The sequence below is a fragment of the Gekko japonicus genome, unplaced genomic scaffold (assembly GCF_001447785.1).
Source record: "Gekko japonicus isolate JY-2015 unplaced genomic scaffold, Gekko_japonicus_V1.1 scaffold304, whole genome shotgun sequence".
Taxonomy (NCBI): Eukaryota; Metazoa; Chordata; class Lepidosauria; order Squamata; family Gekkonidae; genus Gekko; species Gekko japonicus.
Window position 1 is genome coordinate 1,174,959 of NW_015161960.1, and position 23,060 is coordinate 1,198,018.

At 44.1% G+C, this 23,060-nt stretch overlaps 1 protein-coding gene across 1 annotated transcript in view; it reads right to left on the bottom strand.

Annotated features, from left to right (window-relative positions):
• The window catches only part of FNIP1 (folliculin interacting protein 1), a 117,431-nt gene extending 94,854 nt beyond the window's left edge, over positions 1-22,577 (bottom strand). The window contains exon 1 of the mRNA XM_015429539.1: positions 22,400-22,577. Within this exon, the coding sequence (XP_015285025.1) occupies positions 22,400-22,494 (95 nt within the window). The 5' untranslated portion in view covers positions 22,495-22,577. The remainder of the gene's footprint in view (positions 1-22,399) is intronic.
• Positions 22,578-23,060: the final 483 nt, after the last annotated feature.

Below are 23,060 nucleotides of genomic sequence, written 5' to 3' on the forward strand. Positions count from 1 at the left end.
TACCTCACCTGGGGGAACTGCGATCCCCCGCGATCCCCCCCGAAATGACCTCTGCGCATGACAGTGTAACACAATAAAATCAATACATGTAGTATAGGAGTTTTGATGAGTATGCTGGCCCTGCCCCCACCTCCCCACAACACGTGAGTAGAGAGCCTAGACTCATGGAGGGGGGCAGTGCATTCATGCTCACTTGACCACTGTATGCATTGAAATTAATGCACATAATGTCATATATGGAAGGCAAGAGCCAGAATAATGGTTAATGCTGGATTAGGAGCTGCAACAAGCAGGTTTGAATCCTTGATCTGCTTTGAATCTCAGAGAAAAAGGCAGGCTATTAAGTACAGTAAAAAAAAATTAAATCCCTGGGCCTGTCACAAATTCTCAGCTTTAACTATCACACAGAGTTGTTGTAAAGATAAAGTGGTGGAGGGGAGAATGAAATAAAACTAAAAGAAATAATTGAACAATACAGAGTGTGACATGAGAGCTTTGCACATACAACTTTAAGTGAATGAATGTAACATATGGATTGTCATATATACATCCGTATGCCTAAACTCTCATGTTATGTATTACCTGAGACACACGGTGATGGGCACATGGTTGCTTCTTCACCGTGGGAAGGAATCAGTAACAAAGTAATTATAGCAATTGGGCCTATGCTTTACTGGCATGCTGCCAAGACGAAAGGAAGTCCAAAAGTGTATCTGCCTATGTTTGTATCATATTATGCAGCACTGTGCCTGTGGGCACATCTTCTAACGTAACTCAGCTCCTTTTTAGTCTGTTTGGCTGGGATTCAAAGAAGGGACATGCGCATTCAGAAGACAGCCACCATGTGGTCAGAGCTTTACATTCTGATTCTCATGCAGCTCCTTCCCTGGCATAGACAAACCACTGTTCAACTATTTCTTTCTTTTTTTAAGGGTTTGTCTCTTCAGTTGTGAAAACTGCTGTGACCAAAATAGAAAGCAGTGATCTTGCAGCTCCAGAGATGTGGTTTTCTCTTACGTGTGTATTCTTCTCTGGACTGCAGTACAAGCATTTATTTGCTTATACCTGCGGGAATGCTCACAGAACCTTCAAAGCAATCATCAAGGATATCCTACATGAGGTATGTAAACTATGCAGTAAAACCACAGTAATTACACAGAGAGAGTATTTCCATAAACTGCAGGGAAATTACTCCAGTTTTCATGGTTTCAAAGCTACAAACCACATCCCAGTCATTCATAAATTAAACATTCATTGGTTCTCCTTTGATTCTAATAAAGACTATTCCTGGTTTCTGGAGTATATTTTATACAGGGGGAACATTTGTGCTTCATGAATGACTGAAAATCCACAGATCTGGATTGTTAGAAACCATAGTGAATATTCCACTATTTTCAGATTCTTAGTAGCATGACTTCTCTATATCCATTTAAACTTAATAATCCTATTTCATTAAAACATTGGGGAATTTCAGACAGGTGCTTTCTCCCGGTAGGGAACCGATTCTCAACCGGGTGTAGCATGACTTCTCTATATCCATTTAAACTTAATAATCCTATTTCATTAAAACATTTATTTCACATCCATGCTATTTGCATCAGAGCCATTTTCAAAAGCATGAAAACCTAATTTGCTTTTAAATGCCATAGATATGCACATAGCAAATAACAGAATTCTTTAGTACATTTTTATCCTGCTCTTCATTGGAGCAGCTCAGGACAGCATACATGAACCTGCCTCTCCTCTCCACACCCTGAGAGGTAGATTAAGTTGAAAGACTTTCATGGGTAGTCCCATGGTCACCTAGTAAACATCATGGTAGAGTGGGGATTTGGACCAGCAGGTCTCTCTGGTCTAACCAGTACATTGGATCTGTATGCTTTCTATATGAAATACCACATTTCTTGCACTGCCAAGATGCATAGCAGTTCACTGCCAGTATTTGTACACATGAATGACCATGAGTTCTGGATTTTTATTTGTCTGCTGAGTCTGCCTTTTCTCTGAGATACAAAGCAGCTCTCAACAATTGTGTTTGTTTTAAGTAGTTGTTAGAAATCATGAAGACTTTATTTGGTGGTAGCTTACCTCTGGTCTGACATAGCGCCTTAGAAACAGCAGTTATTCTGAAGTACTATTAGTTTCCTTCAAGAGGAATACCACACATACACAAATAAAATGCACACTCCTAAACAAACTGGAGGCAATGACAACACTAATTCCACAAAGTTACTCTACACCAAGAATTGCGTACAGATGCAACCTTAACTGAGACTCAATCAAATCTTTTTTCCTCCGTCACATTGCAGCCAACTTACACTGAACCCATGGGGTTTTCAAGGCAAGAGATGTCTGGAGGTGGTTTGCCATTGCCTGCCTCTGCATCATGACCCTGGTATTCTTTGGTGGTCTCCCACTGAAATACTGACCAGAGCCAACCCTGTTTATCTTCCAAAGTCTGATGAGACTGGGCTAGCTTGGGCTATCCAAGTCATGGCATATGGATCTTAACTGTACATTATAAGGCTCAATCCTGCTGTACTCACTCATGGGACCCATTAATCCCAGCATTCAGCTATCGTGTCCCACTTCAACAAAGCCAGAATCACCACCATGTTATACCATGCAAAGCTCTTACTTGAACCATAGAAATGGCAGATCCTTTTCCACAGAACCCACTGAGATCCGATTGGCTTCAGATTTCCTGTGCAGGTATAGCCACTTAAGACAACCAGAAGGCATCACAGGAACCTTCCATTCAACACAGTATGGTGATATTTGAGTGAGAGCTTCCCAGCTCACTGCTCTTAACTCTGTCTATTATGCATGGGATAGAGCAGGTAGAGAAAGAGGTACTTTTCTCCCTTTCTCACAATACAAGAACTCGTGGGCACTCCATGAAATTGCTGAGCGGTCGGGTTAGAACGGATAAAAGGAAGTACTTCTTCACCCAAAGAGTGATTAACACATGGAATTCGCTGCCACAGGAGGTGGTGGCGGCTACAAGCATGGACGGCTTCAAAAGGGAATTAGATAAGCATATGGAGCAGAGGTCCATCAGTGGCTATTAGCCACAAGGTATAGATAGGAACTCTCGGTCTGGGGCAGGTGATGCTCTGTCTTCTTGGTGCTTTGGGGGGGGGGGTCAACAGTGGGAGGGCTTCTAATGTCCTGGCCCCACTGGTGGACCTCCTGATGGCACTGGTATTTCTGGCCACTGTGTGACACAGAGTGTTGGACTGGATGGGCCTTTGGCCTGATCCAACATTGGCGTCTCTTATGTTCTTATGATCCTTTATGCTACATCAGCTTGTGTTGGCTTTGGACTTGTGTCCCCAAGAGCATATTTGTGTGTAAAGATTTGCACATAGGAATGTGGCTGTGTGTGTCATGTTCTCCATATTATAGCACAGCAACATAAAACAATGTCACATTTGGGGTACTTCTTAAATTGACATAAAATTATTATGTGTACAGCCTAATGTAACGCATGGTGGGCCCAAACCAAACGACATCCAAGTTTTTAACATTACCGGCACAAATATTTATTTATGTATTCAGTTTATATCCCATTTCTTTCCCTGTTAAGCAGGGCTCAGGGCGGATTCTGACAATTAGACATACAGTAAAATCAGTATTACAGTTTTAAAATCCAAAATCACTAATAAAAATCTAAACCACTATGCTGGATGGTGCCCAACAATCTATCACAGGTGGGGAAGGGGGGGGGGAGGGCAGCTGAACTCTCTAACCGTCACTGTCCTCAACCATATGCCCGGTGTAACATCTCAGTCTTACAGGCCCTGCGGAACTGAACCAAGTCTCTCAGGGCATGCACCTCATCAGACAGAGAGTTTCACCAGGTTGGGGCCAGAGCCGAAAAGCCCTGGTCTTGATCGAGGGCAGCCAGACTACTTTGGGGGCAGGGATTACCTGTAAGTTGTTACCAGACAAGCGTAATGCTCTAAGGGGTATATAGGGAGATCCAAGCATTTGAGACCAAGGTAATGACCTTCAACACACTGAGGCCCCTACTCGGGAACATAAGCATACATATAAACACATACATACTGGTACCTGCAGAGCAGTAATAGAGAGACCAGTATTTCAATTCTGTTATGACCCACTACAGTCCTATAAACAATAGAAATAGAGCCCATGCTTTCAGCAAAACCTGAACAGCAGCAATTGCAGCCCAGGGGTTTAAAAATAAGACTCTGACTGTTGTGTGACTGAAGAGTTTCAGTGAAGCCCACTTCATCCAAGAGCACAACAGAAGTGGGGGGGGGGGAGATACAGTCATGGTGTCTGGCACAATGCCACAGTGTTAAGCTACAGATGAAGTTTGGACTTATGTTATTATATCCTCCTCTGTTTCGTCATTAATCACCTAGAACAGGTGGCAGCTTGCTGGGATTTGGCTCCCATTCCTTGGCAAATGGCTACTATATATCAGATGTATGTAACTGCAGATGAACAAAATGAAAGGTACAGGAGCTTGTGGCAGCATTAAATTAAAGGTTAATAGTTTGGATGTCTCATCATGACACATGAATGCATCATTAAAAGCCTACAGAGCTGGCAGAAGCTGAAATAGTTGTTGGCCCTTCCAGGAAGGAAAGCGCACTGAAACAGAAGCAGACTGCATGCAGTCCGTGAGCTACATGTGGCCATTAAACTCCACTCATATGGTGTGTGGCCTATTTCCATCTTGAAACACTCAAATGCTAACCTCCATGTTGTTGGAGAACAGTTTGGCAATATATTCCAAAAGATCTGAAGCTGGGCCTAAGGTATGTGAGCCTGGGTGCAGTCAAAGGCATGGCCTTCTGGTAAGAGTTGAAAGGGTAAAAGCCAAAGGATCTTCGCCATCAACTGGGGGCCCAAGCAGCAATCCAACTCAGTGGGTTCACGTCCAGCCCAGGAGTTGGAGAAGTACTGTATACTTTCCCCCCCCCTGGTCTAAATTATATTTTTGTGAACCCTGATGCTGGGAAAGATTGAAGGTCAAAGAAGACGGGGACGGCAAAGGATGAGATGGTTAGACAGTGTCAGCGATGCAACGAACATGAAATTGAGCCAACTTCGGAGGACGGCGGAAGACAGGAGAGCCTGGCGGGAGATTGTCCATGGGGTCGCGAAGAGTCGGACCCGACTGTGCGACTGAACAACAACAACAAAATTAGTGCCTTTGAGTCCTCAGTGGGGAGATTCCTAAACTGCAGGTTTCTTTGGAAGGAATGATGTCTTCTTAAATTTGATATAAACTGAGTAGAGTTACATGGATAACCAGCATCCACAGCCATATCTGAAGAAGTGAGCAGTGACTCGTGAAAGCTCCTGCCCTGCCACACATTTTGTTAGTCCTTAAGGTGCTACTGGACGCTTGCTCTTTTCTGCCGCTACAGACAGACTAACATGGCTACCCATCTTGACCTAGCATCCATAGGTTTATGTTTAACCCTTTACAGTGCCTGCTCCAGGTTTTGTGGGACTCTTAGGCAAAATGCTCTCACAGGGTCCCTGTGCCGATTCATTTGTTCCTTTCCCTTAAGATTGAATCTTCACTGCTGCCTGGAGGCAGAGGGGGAATCAGGTGCAGAAACAGCCACTTCTCACTCTCACCGAGGCTCGCTCTCTCACTCAGCAAGCAGCCAGGCAGTAAAAAGGATAACTTGGGGAGTGCTAGCCTGTGACTCTGAGCTTGAAAAAAAAAATTCTCACTGCTTACAAGCAGCAAAGATCAGTAGGCTAGCTTTGAGGGCTGAGCTGATCCTTATTGAAAGGTGTTGTGTTGAAAACTGACATTTTTAGGTACTTCCTGCAGCAATCCTGACCAACAGTGCCCATTGCAATGACAACTGGCAGGACCAGACACTTACATAAGCAAAGTGGAGCCTTAAGTAAGGCACCCTCCAGCTGCTTACTTTGCTTCAGGAATGGGAGGCGGCAGTCCTGCTCTGCAAGCAAGCTTACTGCATGATATAATGCCCTATGCAGAACGTGTTACAGCAGAGCCATAGAAAACTGTATGCAAATAAAGTGTACATTGATAAGACAATCATAGAATAAATGAAAATGGACCAGCTCTCCATGGTGTCAATCAAGTGTTTCCAGTTGACCATTTGTCTACTCTGGAGCTCACAAAATCCTGAGCCAGCCTGCTTTCTTGGGAAGCAGTGGTGAAGCAATGCCCCATTCATCTGAAAAGCAGAAAGTACCACAATCCAGACTCAATGTCTCTCACTATTCAGGGAGAAAAATATACTACTCAAGCAAATTAAAAGGAGTAAGGTTTCAGGAGGTCTGGAAGGGCCACCATCTTGAATGAAATTAGAATGTGCCATGACATTTTCAAGCCATGACAGTATAATGATAATGGAAGGAAACATCGTTTTTCTTTTCTTTTTATTTTAATTTGGAAATAATGCTGAGGAAGAAGGAAGTCAAAGCATACAGTTGCCAAAGTTCAATGGCTTCTTTAAAGGATGAGCAACATTTCAGAGTAAGAGGCAGCACCGGGTAGGGAAGTATTCATATTACCACAGTACTGCAATAATCACTCCTATAATTTTTGAAGGCATACTGATGCTACTGAACTATGTTGTCTTCTGTGGTCAAGGTCCTTTTAGTTACATACTCATAAAAAGAGTAATATATCTGGCTCTAAGAACTTTATCAAGACAGGACCCAAACAAAGAAGTGACTACTTCTAGAGACTCAACTGAGCTTTGGATCTCTTGACGACAGCCCACCTTGTCTCAGAACAAATCGGTTTTGAACTTGTTTCCAGAGCACTATGTGATGCAGCAAGAAAGAGGGGGGAAACTCACTAGGTATGCACAATTCCTTGGAGGCAATGCTCATTAGATCTTCACCCTAGTCTGAAATCTAAGAAACAGAGATACCATGTTCTTTACTGAAATGGATAACATAAAAGCCCTTTAATAACTTGACACAAAAAGAACATCCATTTATGCAAGATCTCTGAAATTTCATACATAAAAAGTTTTATTAATGTATGTAACCACAACTCCTATACAAAAGTAAGAGAATCCTCACTTTTTCTTTATAGCATTTCTGGATAAAACAACTAGTCATCCTTTAGGATAAATACAATATTCTTGTTTTTAAAAATTAAACATAGATCCTCACAAGAAGGGAGGGGAGAGTCCCTTCTAAATGGAATCTTTCTGTTTCAATGGAGGCTTAGTGATTTTGTTTCCCATGCAAAATTAAGTCATGATTCACTCAAATTTCAGCATGTCTTAGCACCAAGGCTATCTATTACTCAGGCAGCAAGGAACATAAAATGGAGGAGAAGAGAACCACGTGTATTGTCTTGAGTTCCTTGGAGGAAAGGCAGGATAAAAACGTAACAGATAGCATGGGAGCCACAGCTATGCTTCTCCTTCCTGTATCCATAACAATGAAAAAGGTCCGGAAATAACCAGTAACAGTCCATCTTATGGCCTTAACAGTTTTTCACTGATTAATCATGCCGTGGGAAGAAGCACAGCACAGGGCCCTTCTACGTGGTCCAGAATTTCTTACAGTGCTCTAGAAGTGCCGGAAAGAAGGTGTCACTGCAGTTCCCATGCTACTGGTGTCATATGAATACCGGAATTTCCCACTGATTTCTAAAGAAGGGATTTAAGCACACACTGAACTCTCACATTGGATAATGCTGGTCAACTTTTGATAGGATCGATTTCAAAATTTATTTCCACAGAAGAATTAAGTATATGTATGTGACTCAGATGGAAATTAAGTAATTTTAGTTACCGTGAATTGATTTTATATGCACTAAAATAATGCCTTTCTTTAGCTTCTCTGTACAGGGAAGGAAGAGGTTAACAGTGTAATCCAATGGGTTTAGAAAGGTGTAGATCTGTTGAGGATTGCACTGTAAAGCATGTTAAGAGCAACTACTCCATATCAAGACATCTTGAGAACACACCCCAAAATGTCTGAGGTTACTTCCTGTTTTTGACTGACAAAACTCTGTACACCCCTACCAAAATTACCCTGATCATGATAACTCACAAAGATAAAGGGATACATTCCATCCTTTGCTCAATTTTGTGTGAATTGAGTGTAACTGAGTCAAACTGATGAACTTGCCCCACCATAGACAAGAACAAGTTTCATCCTTGAGTTTCTCGCAAGCATGTGATGCTGTGAACACTCTTGCACGATGTAGCAACAGGAGAGAATGTCCTGACTAATTATGAAACCATCCTGTCAGTTATTTTCCCCTCTTACAAATACATCCAGAAGCAGATTTTTTTAAAAAAAAGCTACACCCAAATGAAGCAAAATAAAATTGAAGTTTAGACTCCAAGTTATCCAAGAAGGAAAAACTTGCAAAACCGATTTAACATGTCTCTACTTCAACTAAGCTCAACAGAAACAGTAGAAAGTGAATCATTCCCTCTGCTAAAGACTGAATCATTCCCACTGAGGAAAGAAAGCAATCGCAAGGCGGTATACTGAGGTAACGTTCCTCAGAATGCACATGCAGCTTCTCCATTTGATACTAGCTCCATCAAATAATAGTAGTAACTGTTACCCAAACCATATTTTAGGAAGCCATTTTTGATTAGACAACTTTCCATAATGGAAAACTGAAGAACCACCAGCACCCAAAAGAGTAACAAATGCTTGAGCAGTATATTCACTTATAAATAAATAAAACGGGCCCGCAGCGGCCGGCTCAGTGCCGACGCCGCCCTTCACCTGCTCCCCCCACAGGCCTCTGAAGTGGGGGGGGGGGAGAGGTGAAAACAGGCCGTGGTGGCCGGCTCAGCGCCGCTGCCCTTCACCTGCTCCCCCCACAGGCCTCTGAAGCCGGGGGGGGAGAGGTGAAAACGGGCCTGCGGCGGCCGGCTCAGCGCCGCTGCCCTTCACCTGCTCCCCCCACAGGCCTCTGAAGCCGGGGGGGGGAGAGGTGAAAACGGGCCTGCGGCGGCCGGCTCAACACCGCCGCCACCGCCCTTCACATGCTCCCCCAGCAGGCCTCTGAAGCCGGGGGCAGTGGTGGTGTGGGTGGGACGTGGGCTTCTCCTGATTTGCAGGCAGATGCTGAGTGGCAGTTCGGGCCACCAACCACTGTTGGCGCGCATCGAACATTGGAGGCCAAAACGGCTTTATTAGAAGGGACAGGATACAGGCTCTGTTCTGACTTTCAGATCACCATATGTAGGTCAACAGCAGACACCACGCAAACACTCTTGTTCTCTCCCTCCATCAGGATTGCCTGCTTCCATTGGGGCCTTGAGTTCTACTGGAATTACAAATGATCTCCAGACTACAGAGATCAATTCCTCTGGAGGAGGTGAGAGCCAGCTTGGTGTAGTGGTTAAGAGTGATGGACTCTACTCTGGAGAACGTGGTTAGACTGTATACTCCTCCATGCGAAACCAGCTGGGTGATCTTGGGTCAGTCACAGCTCTTTCAGAGCTATCTCAGCCCCCCAAAATAAGGCTAGCTCACCACTTTAGTGGTGCATAATAGCTGTGACGGACCCAGGGGTTACAACTTAAGGCTGCCAGACAATCTTTGGATCTCCTGGCTATACTACATACATTGCCATACAATAATTATTATGAATTCCTCCAGAGGAAGCAACAGCTTTGGAGGGTGGGCTCCACAGCATAACATCCCAGCTGAGCTTCCACTGTCTCCCCCAAACCCCTCCTCAGGCACAACCCTCAAATTCCCAGGAATTTCCAAAGCTGGAGTTGCCAACCCCACCCTCCATGCATTAAAATGTTGCCTCGTGTGGACTTCAAAAACATCTGCTGTGGGTGCCCTGACCTGGATAGCCCAGGCAAACCCGATCTCGTCAGATCTCAGAATTTAAGCAGGGTTGACTTTGGCAAGTACTTGGATAGGAGACCTCCTTGGAATGCCAGCAGTCAGGAGGTGGGGGCAGGCTTTATTCAGGCACCTCTCTGAAGTCACCATGACTTCTAGCTGCGCACACACACACACACACACACACACATGCACATGTGAAAATACAACCCCCTCCCCCAAAAAACCCCACATCTGCCGTGTAGTGGTTTTTTCTTGCTCTGCACCCAAAATTAGCTCTTCATGCCATATTATTCCCAGCACCAAGAGGATAGGCCTACTAATACTCTGTTGTATATATGTATGTTTAGAAGTAAACACCAAATAAGTGAACACAGGATTGCAATGGAAGGTTTTCAAGAATGCAGCAAAAGAGATGGGACTTGCTGCCAAAGCTCCCTCTAAGCTGTGGAGTCTTGTGAGCAAAAATCCTCCTTTGTGAGCTCCTGGCATTAAAGTTGTGAGCGAGCAATTTGGCTGCTGCATAAATTAGTCTGCTCTGGAGCCATCCTTCCTGAGCTAAGACAAAAAATGTGTGAGCCGGCGGCTAAAAAGCAGTGAGCTGGCTCACGGTAACTCAGCTTAGAGGGAACACTGCTTGCTGCCCTGAAGTCAAGTATTCCAGTATCTTGTAATGTCATACAAGTTCTGAAAAGAAAAGGAGCCGTCTTAGCAAGTCTCTTTCAGGTCCCTCACTTAGCGGCTTTTTCTCCTGCTTTGAGACCACAATACACCTTTGGAGACAGAGCACCTGACTTACTTCCCTCAGTGAACCTGCCAAAGGAATGGAATGTATAGCATAAGGAAACTAGGACAAGGAAAAAACCCCAAAAGCCATAAACCAAAGATGAGAAAAGGAGTGAAAAGCTGACAGTCAGAAGAAATCTCAGATTAGAAGACAAAGGCACCAAAGGGGCTCAGTTTAATTAAGCAAATACGGCATAAGGATAGTTAAATATATGACACTGCTCACAGGTCCCATATGACTATCTGCAATGTCCCATGAGGGCAAAAGAGGAACCATACTATTTGCACTCTCAGCTCAGTTTTCTTTTGAAAGAGTTTTACCCCTGAGAAGGAGAAACAGCTGAAGAAGTCTAACAGAGAGACAAAATGCTCCAGAGGCAGCTCAAACACATCAGATGTCACAGCCCAATCTTAGTAAATCACATAAGCAGCTGCAAGACGAGGAAGTGATCACACAGACAGAGCATGGGGTGGTGACACACTTGCACAAAAGAACAAACTGATGACCATTTGAATGAGCTCTAGCCTACAAACCTGATTTCCTAAAAGAAAAAAAAACAGGATTACAAGAAGCCAAACTATCCATCCACTACAAAGATTAGTAGTGAGAAATTACTTAGTTTCATGTTTATGGCAAAGGTGTGTTCAACCCCTTGTCTTCCAATTCTTGTTCAAAATGCAGAAGTTTGTTTTGCTTTGGCTTTACGTATATCAGATTTATTACAGGACATTTGTTTTGCTGTTCCTGAGACTACTATACCTGCAGGAAATGCACTGATATTCCCCCAAAAGGAATACTGGTCTAGCTTGATAAGTGGGTGGAAGACTGCAATGAGTCACATCAGCAATGTAAATAAAGGAATCACAGGGTAAATACTGTGTTTTTCGTCAGAGAGGGAGAAAAATCCTAAGAGCTTTGGTGACTGTCACAGACTACTGGCTGTAAATCAGTGGTGCAAGCTTATTAAGAGGTCTGTCCCACTAAGTTCAACTGGACTTTCTCCCAATTAAGTATAAGGCCACAGCATTGGGGCCAAACTACACATGACACTGGAGTTCCAGGGAAGGACCTTCTAACAAGACGTTACAAGCCGTGGCTGGATGGCTTAGGCTGAGCCGACTGAAACTGAATCCAACAAAGACAGAGGTCCTGTGCCTGAGTCGGGGTGGCCCGAGGGTAGGGATCCCACTCCCAGTCCTTGATGCGGCTCCGTTGGTGCCAGAGCTGGAGGTTAGGAGTTTGGGAGTGCTCTTGGATGCCTCCTTAACAATGGAGGCCCAGGTAGCAGCCACTGCCAAGTCTACCCTTTACCATCTTCAGATGATCAGGCAGTTGGTTCCCTTCCTTGAATGCAACGGCTAGGCAACAGTGATCCACGCAATGATCACCTCGAGATTGGACTACTGTAATGCTTTCTACATGGGGCTGCCCTTGTCCCAAATCTGGAAGCTACAGCTAGTGCAGAATGCTACAGCCAGGCTTTTAATGGGCCTCCCAATGTGGGAGCACACTCAGCCTGTGCTGAAGTCATTGCACTGGCTACCAATAGCATACCGAATTCGCTTCAAGGTGCTGGTTCTTACCTTTAAAGCCCTTTATAGTCAGGGACCTACATACCTGAGGGACCGCCTTTCCCCACATGTTCCCCAGAAAGCACAGCGATCAGAGTCCTAACATCCATTGGCCCTCCCTGGACCCAAGGATACCAGGCTGGCTATAACCAGGGCCAGGGCTTTCTTGGTGGCAGCTTCCCTCGGGTGGAATGAGCTCCCAGAAGAGATCAGGACCCTGCGGGACCTTATGCAGTTCTGTAGGGCCTGCAAGACGGAGCTCTTCTGCCAGGCCTTCAGTTAGGAGCCCCCCCCCCAATAGAGAACCCCGTTCCCTGAAGCCACCAGAACAGCCTGTGCCGGCTGCACAAAGGATAGACCTATGGGTTGACCACAAGGATGGAATACTGAAGGTCGACCGGCAACATTTAATAAACTATTAGTGTCATTAATTGTTAGCACCTTTTAAATGTTGGAATGTTTTATATGGTTTTAGGACTATGTAAATTGTTTGTGTGTGTGTTTTATTCTTTTATGTAAGCTGCCCTGAGCTGGCTTTGGCTGGGAGGGCGGGGTATAAATCTGACAATATATATATATATATTTAATAACATGCTTTGGGACACTAAAGAGCAGTCACGAGGAAATCCCTAATATGAATTCTGTTCTGGGGGAGATGGGTTTAGCTCTTCTCCTGTGCACTGCTTCCTGGATCAAAAACGGCACTCCCAGGTTGCTTGTCCTCCTGGTATGGAGCAAAAGACAGCAGCTCATACACAAAAGTTTTTAGAACCAAGGTCTATCAAGGTCAGTATTGTCTACTCTTATCTGCAGCAGCTCTCCAGAGTCTGAGGCAGAGGTCTTTCATGCCAGCTGGTTCTTGACACTTTTAACTAAAGATGCCAGGATTAAACCTGGGACCTTCCACATGCAAAGCAAGTGCTCTACCGCTGAGCCACAGCCTTTCCCAACTGAGCCATGAACCTTTTAGAATGCATGGAACTCTAGTGTTTCATGTAGTCTGCAACCCTAAGTCCTAGAATATATGGTGGCCTACCTTTCGCCTCTGTGAAACTGCTTCTCTGAACTGCTCTTGTGAAACAGCAGTTCATAAACACACAATACTCCATCAAGACTAGAGCATAAATGAAGTACAGTGGAAAGGACAACTAGACAATGGGGTCAGGAAAAATGCAGCTGCCTGGTATTGCCACAGCAATGCCTTGGTGAAAGCACAGGAAATGAGCAATCAGTTGTAGAAGGCAAGAGACTTCAAGTAGGCCATGGAACAATATGCTTGTGGCACATTTTGGCTGTGTGGCACAGTTCTAGAGTAGACAAGACATGCTGGTAAAAGGGAGACTTATAGTATAATCCTGAGAAGAGTTAACATCCTTTCAAGTCCATTAAAGGTGTCTATATAAGGGTGTAATTCTGCTCAAGGCTTATAAGGGTGTAATTCTGCTCAAGATTGCAATGTAAGACTCTAACAAATCCAATTGGGAAAAGACACTATTCATAGGTGTAATCCAAAAAAGGGGTTCTCCTGCTCTCCATGCATCTCTCCATATCCTGTTAAGTAAATCCTCCCCCAAATGCTCTACCAGGATTCCCATCTGCTGCTTTTCCCTGCACTTAGCCTAGCTACCCCCGTGTAGCCTTGCTGATAAGATCTACCCCCATCTATTGACATCTCATCAACAGCTACCATTGGTGGTTCTCCTCTCACTGCCAAGTTAGTGACATTCAGATGACACAATAAACCTCTGTTTGTGCTCACCATAAACATAACTTGTTCTCATGCTCTTCCTCCCTGTCCCTTCATACACAGGACATGACTGGAAACTTCTGGTTTCAGAAGTCTGGAATTGAATTGCAATTTGCCATGATGTCAGGTTCCTGGGCAACCAGAAATTAAACCAATGTTTAGAACGACAGATTCAGAGGGTGAAATAAACTCTAATTGACATTTGTGATTTGGACATCACAGCAAATTGGAGCTTCATTCAAGAGTTCCAAAAAAGGGCTGTTTCCACATAGATGTTTTGCTCCACCCTAGCTTTCTTACAGAAGCACTGCTTTCAGGAGCATCTAGATGACACTGTCCTCTGTTCATCCTGCTTCTGTATTTTTCTTATGCTTTGCTGAAATCTTTCCCAAATCTGATTTTTTTAAAGACTGGAGTGGATGCCACATGCACAGGAAGGTGTGCAATTTTGCAGGTCCTGTCCACATCAGTACTATTTTCCTTGTTTAACTCTCCATGACCATCACTCCTCCCCACACACATACTGGGGGGCTTTATTTAAGCTCTTTTTAAAAAAAACAATGGGAATGGCTAATTAACTATAGTATTATAATACTGATCTATTTGCAATAATCTATGAGTTACGAGGTAAGCTTTGTGGAGCTTTAAGGAGTAATGTGTGGTAGACACATGTTCCCTTATTACTCCACAAGGAAAAGGGCTATAAATGTACTTTTTAAAAAAAAATTGCAAACTGGGAAAGTGTAGATTATGGGGTGGATCCTACCACTTCATTAAGCAAAGTTTATTTATTAAAATATTTATACCCCGTCTTTCCTTGTGGCTTAAGTCTGAAGCCTTGCTCCAGTCTAAGGAGCATTCCATCAGAGGAAGAACCACTTAAGGTGGAGGAAGGCTCCTTAGGCTGGCTAGGGATGTGTATTCGGTTTGGCTGAACCGAATAAAAACCCAAATAATGCCTATTCAGTATTATTCAGGCATGCCGAAAGCCTAATCGAATTCTCTGATCAGGTTCAGCTGGCCGAATAGGAATTCCCCGATTAGTGCCAAACCTATTCAGTATTCATTTGGAAATCCCTTTGCTGGGGAGGTGCACTGCTGCGGCATGCCTCCCCAATGAAGGGAATGTATTTTAACTTTAAATACCTCCCATTCCTTATAGGGTTCATGCCGCCTATGTGGTGCAACTCTCTTGGCTGGGGTGCTCCGCCACGGAGGCTGCAGGAGCCCTAGACGCAAGGGAAAGTGTTTAAAGTTAAAACACCTTTCCTTCACTGGAGAGGTGGGAAAAAGCAAACAGGCATGAAAACAAGTTGTATTCGAGCCCATCAAGGGCAAACAGAAGTTTGTCATGTCATCTCAATGTGGCCCCAAAACACCTTTCTCAGTGTTTACATCTGCCTCATGGAATCAACAAGGTCAGAGATAAGGGGGCAACTTTGTTATTCAGATTCCTGAGAGAAGGGGCCCAATCTGGGTGAATTTGTGGGCACTTTTGGAAGTTTGAGAATGGGGAGTGTGTACTGCCACAAAATGATTGCCATTGGGATTGGGCAAATCACAACACATTGTGAAGTTGCAAGCCTAGCATCCTTCTATGAGGATGGCAGCATTTCAGAATGGGTGCTCACCATGGACACAAAGACGATTCCTCCTGGGTTTTTTCTGAAGCACTTTCTGCTCCAATGAGGAAAGCCAGGACTGACTGTTTGGTCTGGGACAGAAGCAAGTGGGCAACAGGAAACCAATTCTGGGTGCTACGTTGGGGTGGCTGTCATAGAGGATGACTCACAAACACAGGATATTTCCAAGCAAGCAGCTGTTATTTTATTGTTGTCAATATTTATTTTAATTATTGGATAAATTTATTACTGCATTACTGGATTGTATTGACTGATTGTTATTATGAGTCATCTTAAGCACAGGAGAAAGTCAGATACAAACATAACTATAATAATAACCGCACTTTCTCAATGATGAACTAAATCATCTAAATCACACACTTCAAGCAAATGGCTACTCCAAGAATGAAATCAGAAGAGCAATTAAACCAAAGGTAAAACAAACAACTGAGGAAAAACAGCCTCCTACAGGAAAAGTGTTTTTGCCATATATCAAAGGAATCACTGATCAGATGGGAAAACTTATGAAAAAACACAACCTACAAACAGTATTCAGACCCACCAAAAGATACAACAGATGCTACGATCGGCAAAAGAAAGAAGAGACGTCCTCACTTCTGCAGGAGTATACCGCATACCATGCAGTTGTGGACACGTTTGCATCGGGACCACACAGCGTAGCATTCAGACAAGAATAAAAGAACATGAAAAACACTGCAGACTTGGCTAACCTGAAAAATCAGCAGTGGCTGAACATAGCCTAACTCAAGCAGGACACAGTATTTTGTTCCAAGACACTGAAAGGCTCGACGACACTTCCAATTACCATGTTAGATTACACAGGGAAGCCATTGAAATTCATAAACATAAACACAATTTCAACAGGAAAGAAGAGAGTTTAAAAATAAATAGGGCATGGTTTCCTGTCCTGAAAAACACAAAAGGCTCTACATCTGACAATAGCGCTACAGATAAGATTAGAATTTCAACAGCCTATCCACATACAAAAGAACCTCCTGAGGAAACAGGAAACAATCCATATACAAAAGAACCTCCTCAGGAAAGCTCCTTCATTAGCATGTTCATAGCCTGGGGAACTCCTACAAGATAGTGATTTAGCCCTGCCCCACCTTCTGGAGTAGATATAAATTACCTGCATACCATTTTCTTCTCACTTTGACACAGAGAGTACTCCATCTTTCTGTATTACATCTCTGAGGTTGCCAGTCACAGTTACTGATGAAACGTCAGGTTCTACAATGCCAAAACCATGGCCACACAACCCGGAAAATCTACAGCAACTAGTGTCAGGAAGTTCTTCCTAATGTTTAGCCGAAAACGCTTCTGATTTAATTTCAACCTGTTGGGTTCTGGTCCAACCTTCTGGCACAACAGAAAGCAACTCCACACCATCCTCTAGATGACAGCCCTTCAAGTACTTGAAGATGGTTATCATATCACCTCTCAGTCGTCTCCTCTCCAGGCTAAACATACGCAGCTCCTTCAACCTTTCCTCATAAGACTTGGTCTCCAGACCCCTCATCATCTTCGTTGCTCTCCTCTGGACATGTTCCAGCTTGATATGAAATGGTTGTGCTCTCAAAGGAGAATCCCAACTTGAAACAGGTGAGGGGATTCAAATGACAAAATATTACTTAGCCAGGTAAAGGGAAGTAAACATTGGTGAAGGACACCATTAAACAATTTATACAAAACTGACTGGCGAACAGAAGAAGAAAGCAACCTAAGTTTGCAGTGAAACGCACAGGAACACAGTATTTAGGGCTTGTCAATCACTTTGAAGCAATATAGTTTATTGAAGGACAAACAATAAATGAGCTTACATTCGAACAACAGTCAATGAAATTACAACAAGAGCAACAGGAAGTTCAACTGCATGCCCACCACTAGGCAAAGTGAAATAGACACCACTTAATGTTCTCTAGTGCCATGCAAGGGTGGATTTGTTGTCACTCCTTTGCAGATGAAAAATGGACTGTTCGCTCAGTGTCTGACCAGGGACAATGTACAAAGCAGGAAGGGGACAGAGAAGTGTGGATCTGCATGGCAGCGGCTCAGTTATGACCCATGATTCACCAGGCAGACCTGCAAATCCCAGAAGTTACATCTTGCACAGAGAATCCCAAGCAACCTCTAATGCAGCGAAACAACCATTTTCTGGTTTTTGTTGTTGAGGATGAAGATGACATTACACCCAGGATAAAAATCAGATTCCATACTTTGGATGGGGTGGGGGGTAGCAGGGTTTCTTGTAACCTCAGAAAATGGCATTCAATTTAATTGCACTCTTTCAGCAGCAATAAAGGTTAGTATGTGGCTTCTGCTTTTGTTATGGACCAACGGCAGCTGCTTACACTTTGAGGTCAAGTTTCCTTGTAGTGTCTGAGTCACCTTAAGCATTTGCATCATATGGCTATTTCTCTTAAGAAAGTGATCCTTAAACAAAGGAAGCCCCTAAACACATGAGGAATTACCACAACTGATGTCTTGTTCTTCCTTCTTTGGAAGAGACAAGAAAGGGCTTCACTATTAGACTTACTTCTGTATGTGTTATGTCTTGCAACTTTTTAAGATAGTAAAGGACTACACAATGAACATTTAATATTTACTTGGCACCAATAGTAATCCGATTTGATCACAAATCATTCTCTCCCCTGCAGAGGTCTCTGCAAATTCACAACAGCTTCAGTTTAGCAGCAGCAGGGACACTTCCTCTAAACATGGAGCTTCCTTTCAGCTCATGACTAAATAGTGGCTACTACGTCTATTGTACAAAACCGAATTCCTGTGTATACACCTTCTGGCACCTTTGGACATTTGATTATAGGAACAACTTCTCACTTGACTCCCAAGTTCATCCATGCCTATGCACATTGTACCAACTACGGGCAATTAGAAATCATGAATAAGCCTCTTCCTTAGTGATGAGATTCCACAAAAGAGCACAACAGAGGAAAGGACTGAAGAAACTGACCTTCACTAAACATCACCAATGGATGTTGTCAGGTACCTATAGCAGATAACTTAGCTAGATGCGGGGAAGAAGTGCTGTCAATTCAGAGCTGACTTATGGCAATCCCATGGGGTTTCCAAGGCAAGAGACGTTCAGAGGTGGTTTGACATTGCCTGTATCCATGTCACAACCCTGGTATTCCTTGGAGGTCTCTCATCCAAATGCTTGTCAGGGTCAACCCTGCTTAGCTTCCAAAATCTGATGAGATCACGCTAGCCTGGGCTATCCAGGTCAAGCTAGTAGGGTACTTAAATCTAAATGGCCAGGGTCCGGCATACCTGAGGGACCACCTTTCCCCACATAGACCCCTAAGACCACTTCGGTCTGGGACACAACATCGCCTGGTGATTCCAGGCCCCAGGGAGGCAAGGCTTGCTGTGACGAAGGCCAGATCCTTCTCAGTGGCGGCTCCTACCTGGTGGAATGAGCTCCCGGAAGAGATCAGGGCCCTGCGGGACCTAGTACAGTTCCACAGGGCCTGCAAGATGGAGCTCTTCCGCCAGGCTTTTATGTACCACTACCACCACTACCAACTGTGTTGGCAACAAATGGAGCAAGGAGACGGCCTTATGAAAGATCTGGCCACAATACAGCGCTAGGCTGGTACCGCTGGACTGGACAGTTTAACATCTACTGGACACTACCTACCTCCATGAAAAACCACCTACCTCTAATGAATGACCATCTTGTTTAAATTTGAGCACTTTATTTGTAATAGTTGTTGGTTTTACTGTTTTTACCTTGTTTTTATGTATGGGCATATTTTGCCCTCTTGTAAGCTGCCCTGAGCCCATTCATGGGGAGGGCGAGGTATAAATACAAAAAAAAATAAAAATAAATAAATAAAAATAAATAAATCCAAATGGTGCCCCCATTGTAGTAAAAGCGATTTGCTTCAATTAAATGGTAAACCTAATTCTATGAACAGGTACCACACCTCATCCTACTAATGGTAGGGTTAAGTCTGATGTACCTACAAACATGAGGACCTCAGAATGTATTAATAAATTCATTAAAATACTTAGCTCCCTCCAAAATGCTTCACATATAATCTTGCATATATTTCCAAAGGATAGGTCAGAATCTAATGTTAAGTAATCAAAGAGCAGGAATTTTAAAACTAAGCTGTGAAAGGAACTGTCTGTATAAAATGTCTGTATAAAATGTGCACGGTGTGTTAAATTGTGGCTGGCACTTATTTAAAATTAAGTGCATCTATTCCAAAATATGTGAAAACAAGCATGAAACACTTCTCAGAGTTTAACTACATTTAACTTTACTGTATGTGTCTATGCTTTTTACTGACTTCTACACAGCTGTTTATTCAGGCCTGTCATTAAGAGATTCCCAGTTAGCAACTGATGTTCTAATAAAATGGAACACTAGAAATAGCCAGCAACACACCTGCAATCATGCATGTTTCATTTCATTACATGTAAGATTTTAAAAATGCATATTTTCTTCTAGCAGATGAAAAAGAAAAGACCATGAGAACACTTTACCTTCTCGCCTTAAAAGTCTTTATGATATCCCACTGTAGCTAAACTTTCAGCTACAGATACACAGCAATGACTAGTTAGAGGTTTATCACAGAGGTGGTAACACAAAACTAGTTGGAATGTGTATGCCTCCTCCAGGTGAGAACAATAATTGGTCAGATTTGCTTATAAAACACAGAGCATTTGGGGCCCACTTTGCCATTCTTCAAACCAAACTGAGCCAAGATCACCACAGAAATAGGCATTGGGTTCATCTGTACATTATACTTCCATAGAAGTCACAAGATCTGCATATAATTTCCAGAGACTCTAGGTAGATGCCAAACTTCATTTCTGCTTTGTCCGTGCTTATTCCACAGTATTATTGGTATTGTCAAATTGAGGAAGACATTTAAGTTAAAAGCTAGCAACCATGAAATTAAAGAAAACCCTTTATGTTTTAAAGCAAAGTTCGTAATTCTCAGGAGCTGTAAATTGCCCATATTTAATCAGCATGATGTTACCTAGTCTGTTCTGAAGGAATCTTACCTGACAGAGTACAGCAGTTAGTGCCAATGTTCAGAGCAAAGTAATACTATGGTCATGTTCAAAATTAAACAATGCTGATCCATGCCTCCATACAGTAGCCCTAAGGCATTATGTTTTGTTTGACATATAATCAAACCAAAGAAGTAGTTATGCAATCTGAAAATGTTCAAGTGGTGAAGAGCAAACAGACCTGTTGTGGGAATAGCAAACTCCTTGTCGAAGTGAATTCAGGGGCAACACCTATCTCATGCAATTGAAGCAAACAACTACAGATCAAGTGAATTCTGTCACAACTACCTGCTTGTATTGAATTGACACTGTGTAATTAAGACTTGCTATGGCTGACCTAGAGCCAGGACCTTTATATTCTATTTTTCAACTGCAATTTTACAAGCCACGTGAACCTTTTTGTACAGCAAAGGACTTCCTCACAGATTCTCTCAGAAACAAGACCCACTGAATCCCATAAGATTTGCCTACAAATAACTGTGTACAAAAGGGTAGTCCATTCCACTGAAATCAGTAGAACTTGCAGCCAAGAAACACTGCAGTGAATCAAGCTACACGTCAAATTCCAGAACCATTTTTACAAGTTACATATGGAAAAGCTTTGGGTGGTTTTCTGACCTCAGTACTCAATTGTCATCAAGTTAACCAATTCATTTCCCATCTCAGCCCCTTCCCCAAACACAAATATAAATGACACAATGTCTGTAACACGATTAGGATTTTCATCACATAAGAGAAGAAATCACAAACCCTGACTGGTGGGATTTTAATGATGGCATATATTTAGTTATTTTTTTTAAATTATAAGGACAGAGTAAATGAGTGGCAGAAAGACCTTTTGGAGATCTTTGGCTTACATACTTTTATTGGGTACCCTTGCTTGGCCAAATTGGGTTTTGTGCTGCAAGATCCCGTCAGACTTCTCTGGTAACCCTACTCTCTCCTGGCAGCCATGGAGTCCCCTTTTCTGTCCCTCCTTAACATTTAAGGTGGCACTGACTAGATAGAAACCCTCCCTCTCCCCTTTCAGGACAGCCAGAAGAACGAGCTTCTTTTGAATGTGAATCAATTCAATCCACCGTCCCACAGCTTTAGCCAGCACAAAGAAAGAAACGACGCTGCCCTCTGGGAAAGTGGCAAGGGACTGTCCTGCTCGTTGCCCCCGCCACTCCCCCCACCCAGCGAAGAAAAGTTCGAAAGAAGCCGAAGAGGGGGAAGTGGTTCGTTTTGGGGTCGTTTCTCTTTTGCAACTCAGGAAAGTGATGCAAACCCGTTTTTGCACAGCCGTGCACGCACATGACGGCCCTACAGGGAAGGAGGCACGAGTCTGAACCGGTGGCGGGGGGGGGGGGGGCAGAAAGGGAGGTCCCCAGAAAGAAACAAACAACGTTGCACTAAGTTTTGGCGCATGGCGAAGACACACATCCGTGTGATTTCCGCCTCGAAGGAAGACCGACTGTGTAGCCAAGGCAGGCTATGCTAAAAGAGCTCTCCCGCCTCCTCTAGGGGAAAGGGGGAGACCGGAGTGAAAGTACCTGAGAAAGACAAATCCAGAGTGTCTCTCTCAAGTTAGCGAAGGGAGTAAGTGGAGAGTTCAGCCTCTGAACTAGTGGCTGCAAGAGAATCGGAGTAGCTCAGACAAGCTGCAAAAGCACCAAAACGCTCCCCCCCCCCAGAGAAGAGACAGAGAGAGATACCCCGATCTGCTGCACAGCAGGGTAGCCTACGGTACCAGCCAACTAGCCAGCCAGCCAGTCCTACCGCCCTTTCCCAGCGCGCCTACCTGAAGACGCACTCCTCCTTGAGCTCCCGGCTGGGGGAAACCAAGCCGTTCTTCTTGTTGAAAAGCTTCTGCAACAAGGTGGGTGTGGGTGGCATTTTGGGCGGGCGAGCGCAGCTCTGCTGCCCCACCGGAGCCCCGATCTCGGCGCGCAGCTGGGGCAGCCAGCTAGTTCCGCGAACCCGACTCCATTCGGTGTGACAGTCATATGACAAAAATTAATCACTTGGAGCAGCAGCGGCAGAAGGGGAGGGAGGGGGCAGGGGCGGGGTTTCGCTCGGGTTTCCCGGCCGCGGATTGGCGGAGAAGACAAGGCCACGTGGGGGACACGGCGATCCCTGCTTGGCTTGGCTGAGCCGCGGCGTTGGGGATGTTTTGGTGCGCGAAATAAGAGGGGGAAGGGGAGGCGTGGAGACTGTCGTGCTGCCCTCGCCTCACACTCCCAGGTTCACCCGTTACAAGAAAATAGAAGGCTGGGCGCAAGCGAAGAAAGGACACCCCCCCAAATCCGGATCCGAGCTGGGTTTCTTTTTCTAACTGGACCCCCCCCCCCCCGGCTCCTCCCAACTGGGAAATGTGATTCAGGAGCTGCCACCTCCCATCCCCCCCCCCCCAACTAACGCATCATCGAGGTAGGATGCAGATAAAACAAAAAATAAATCTG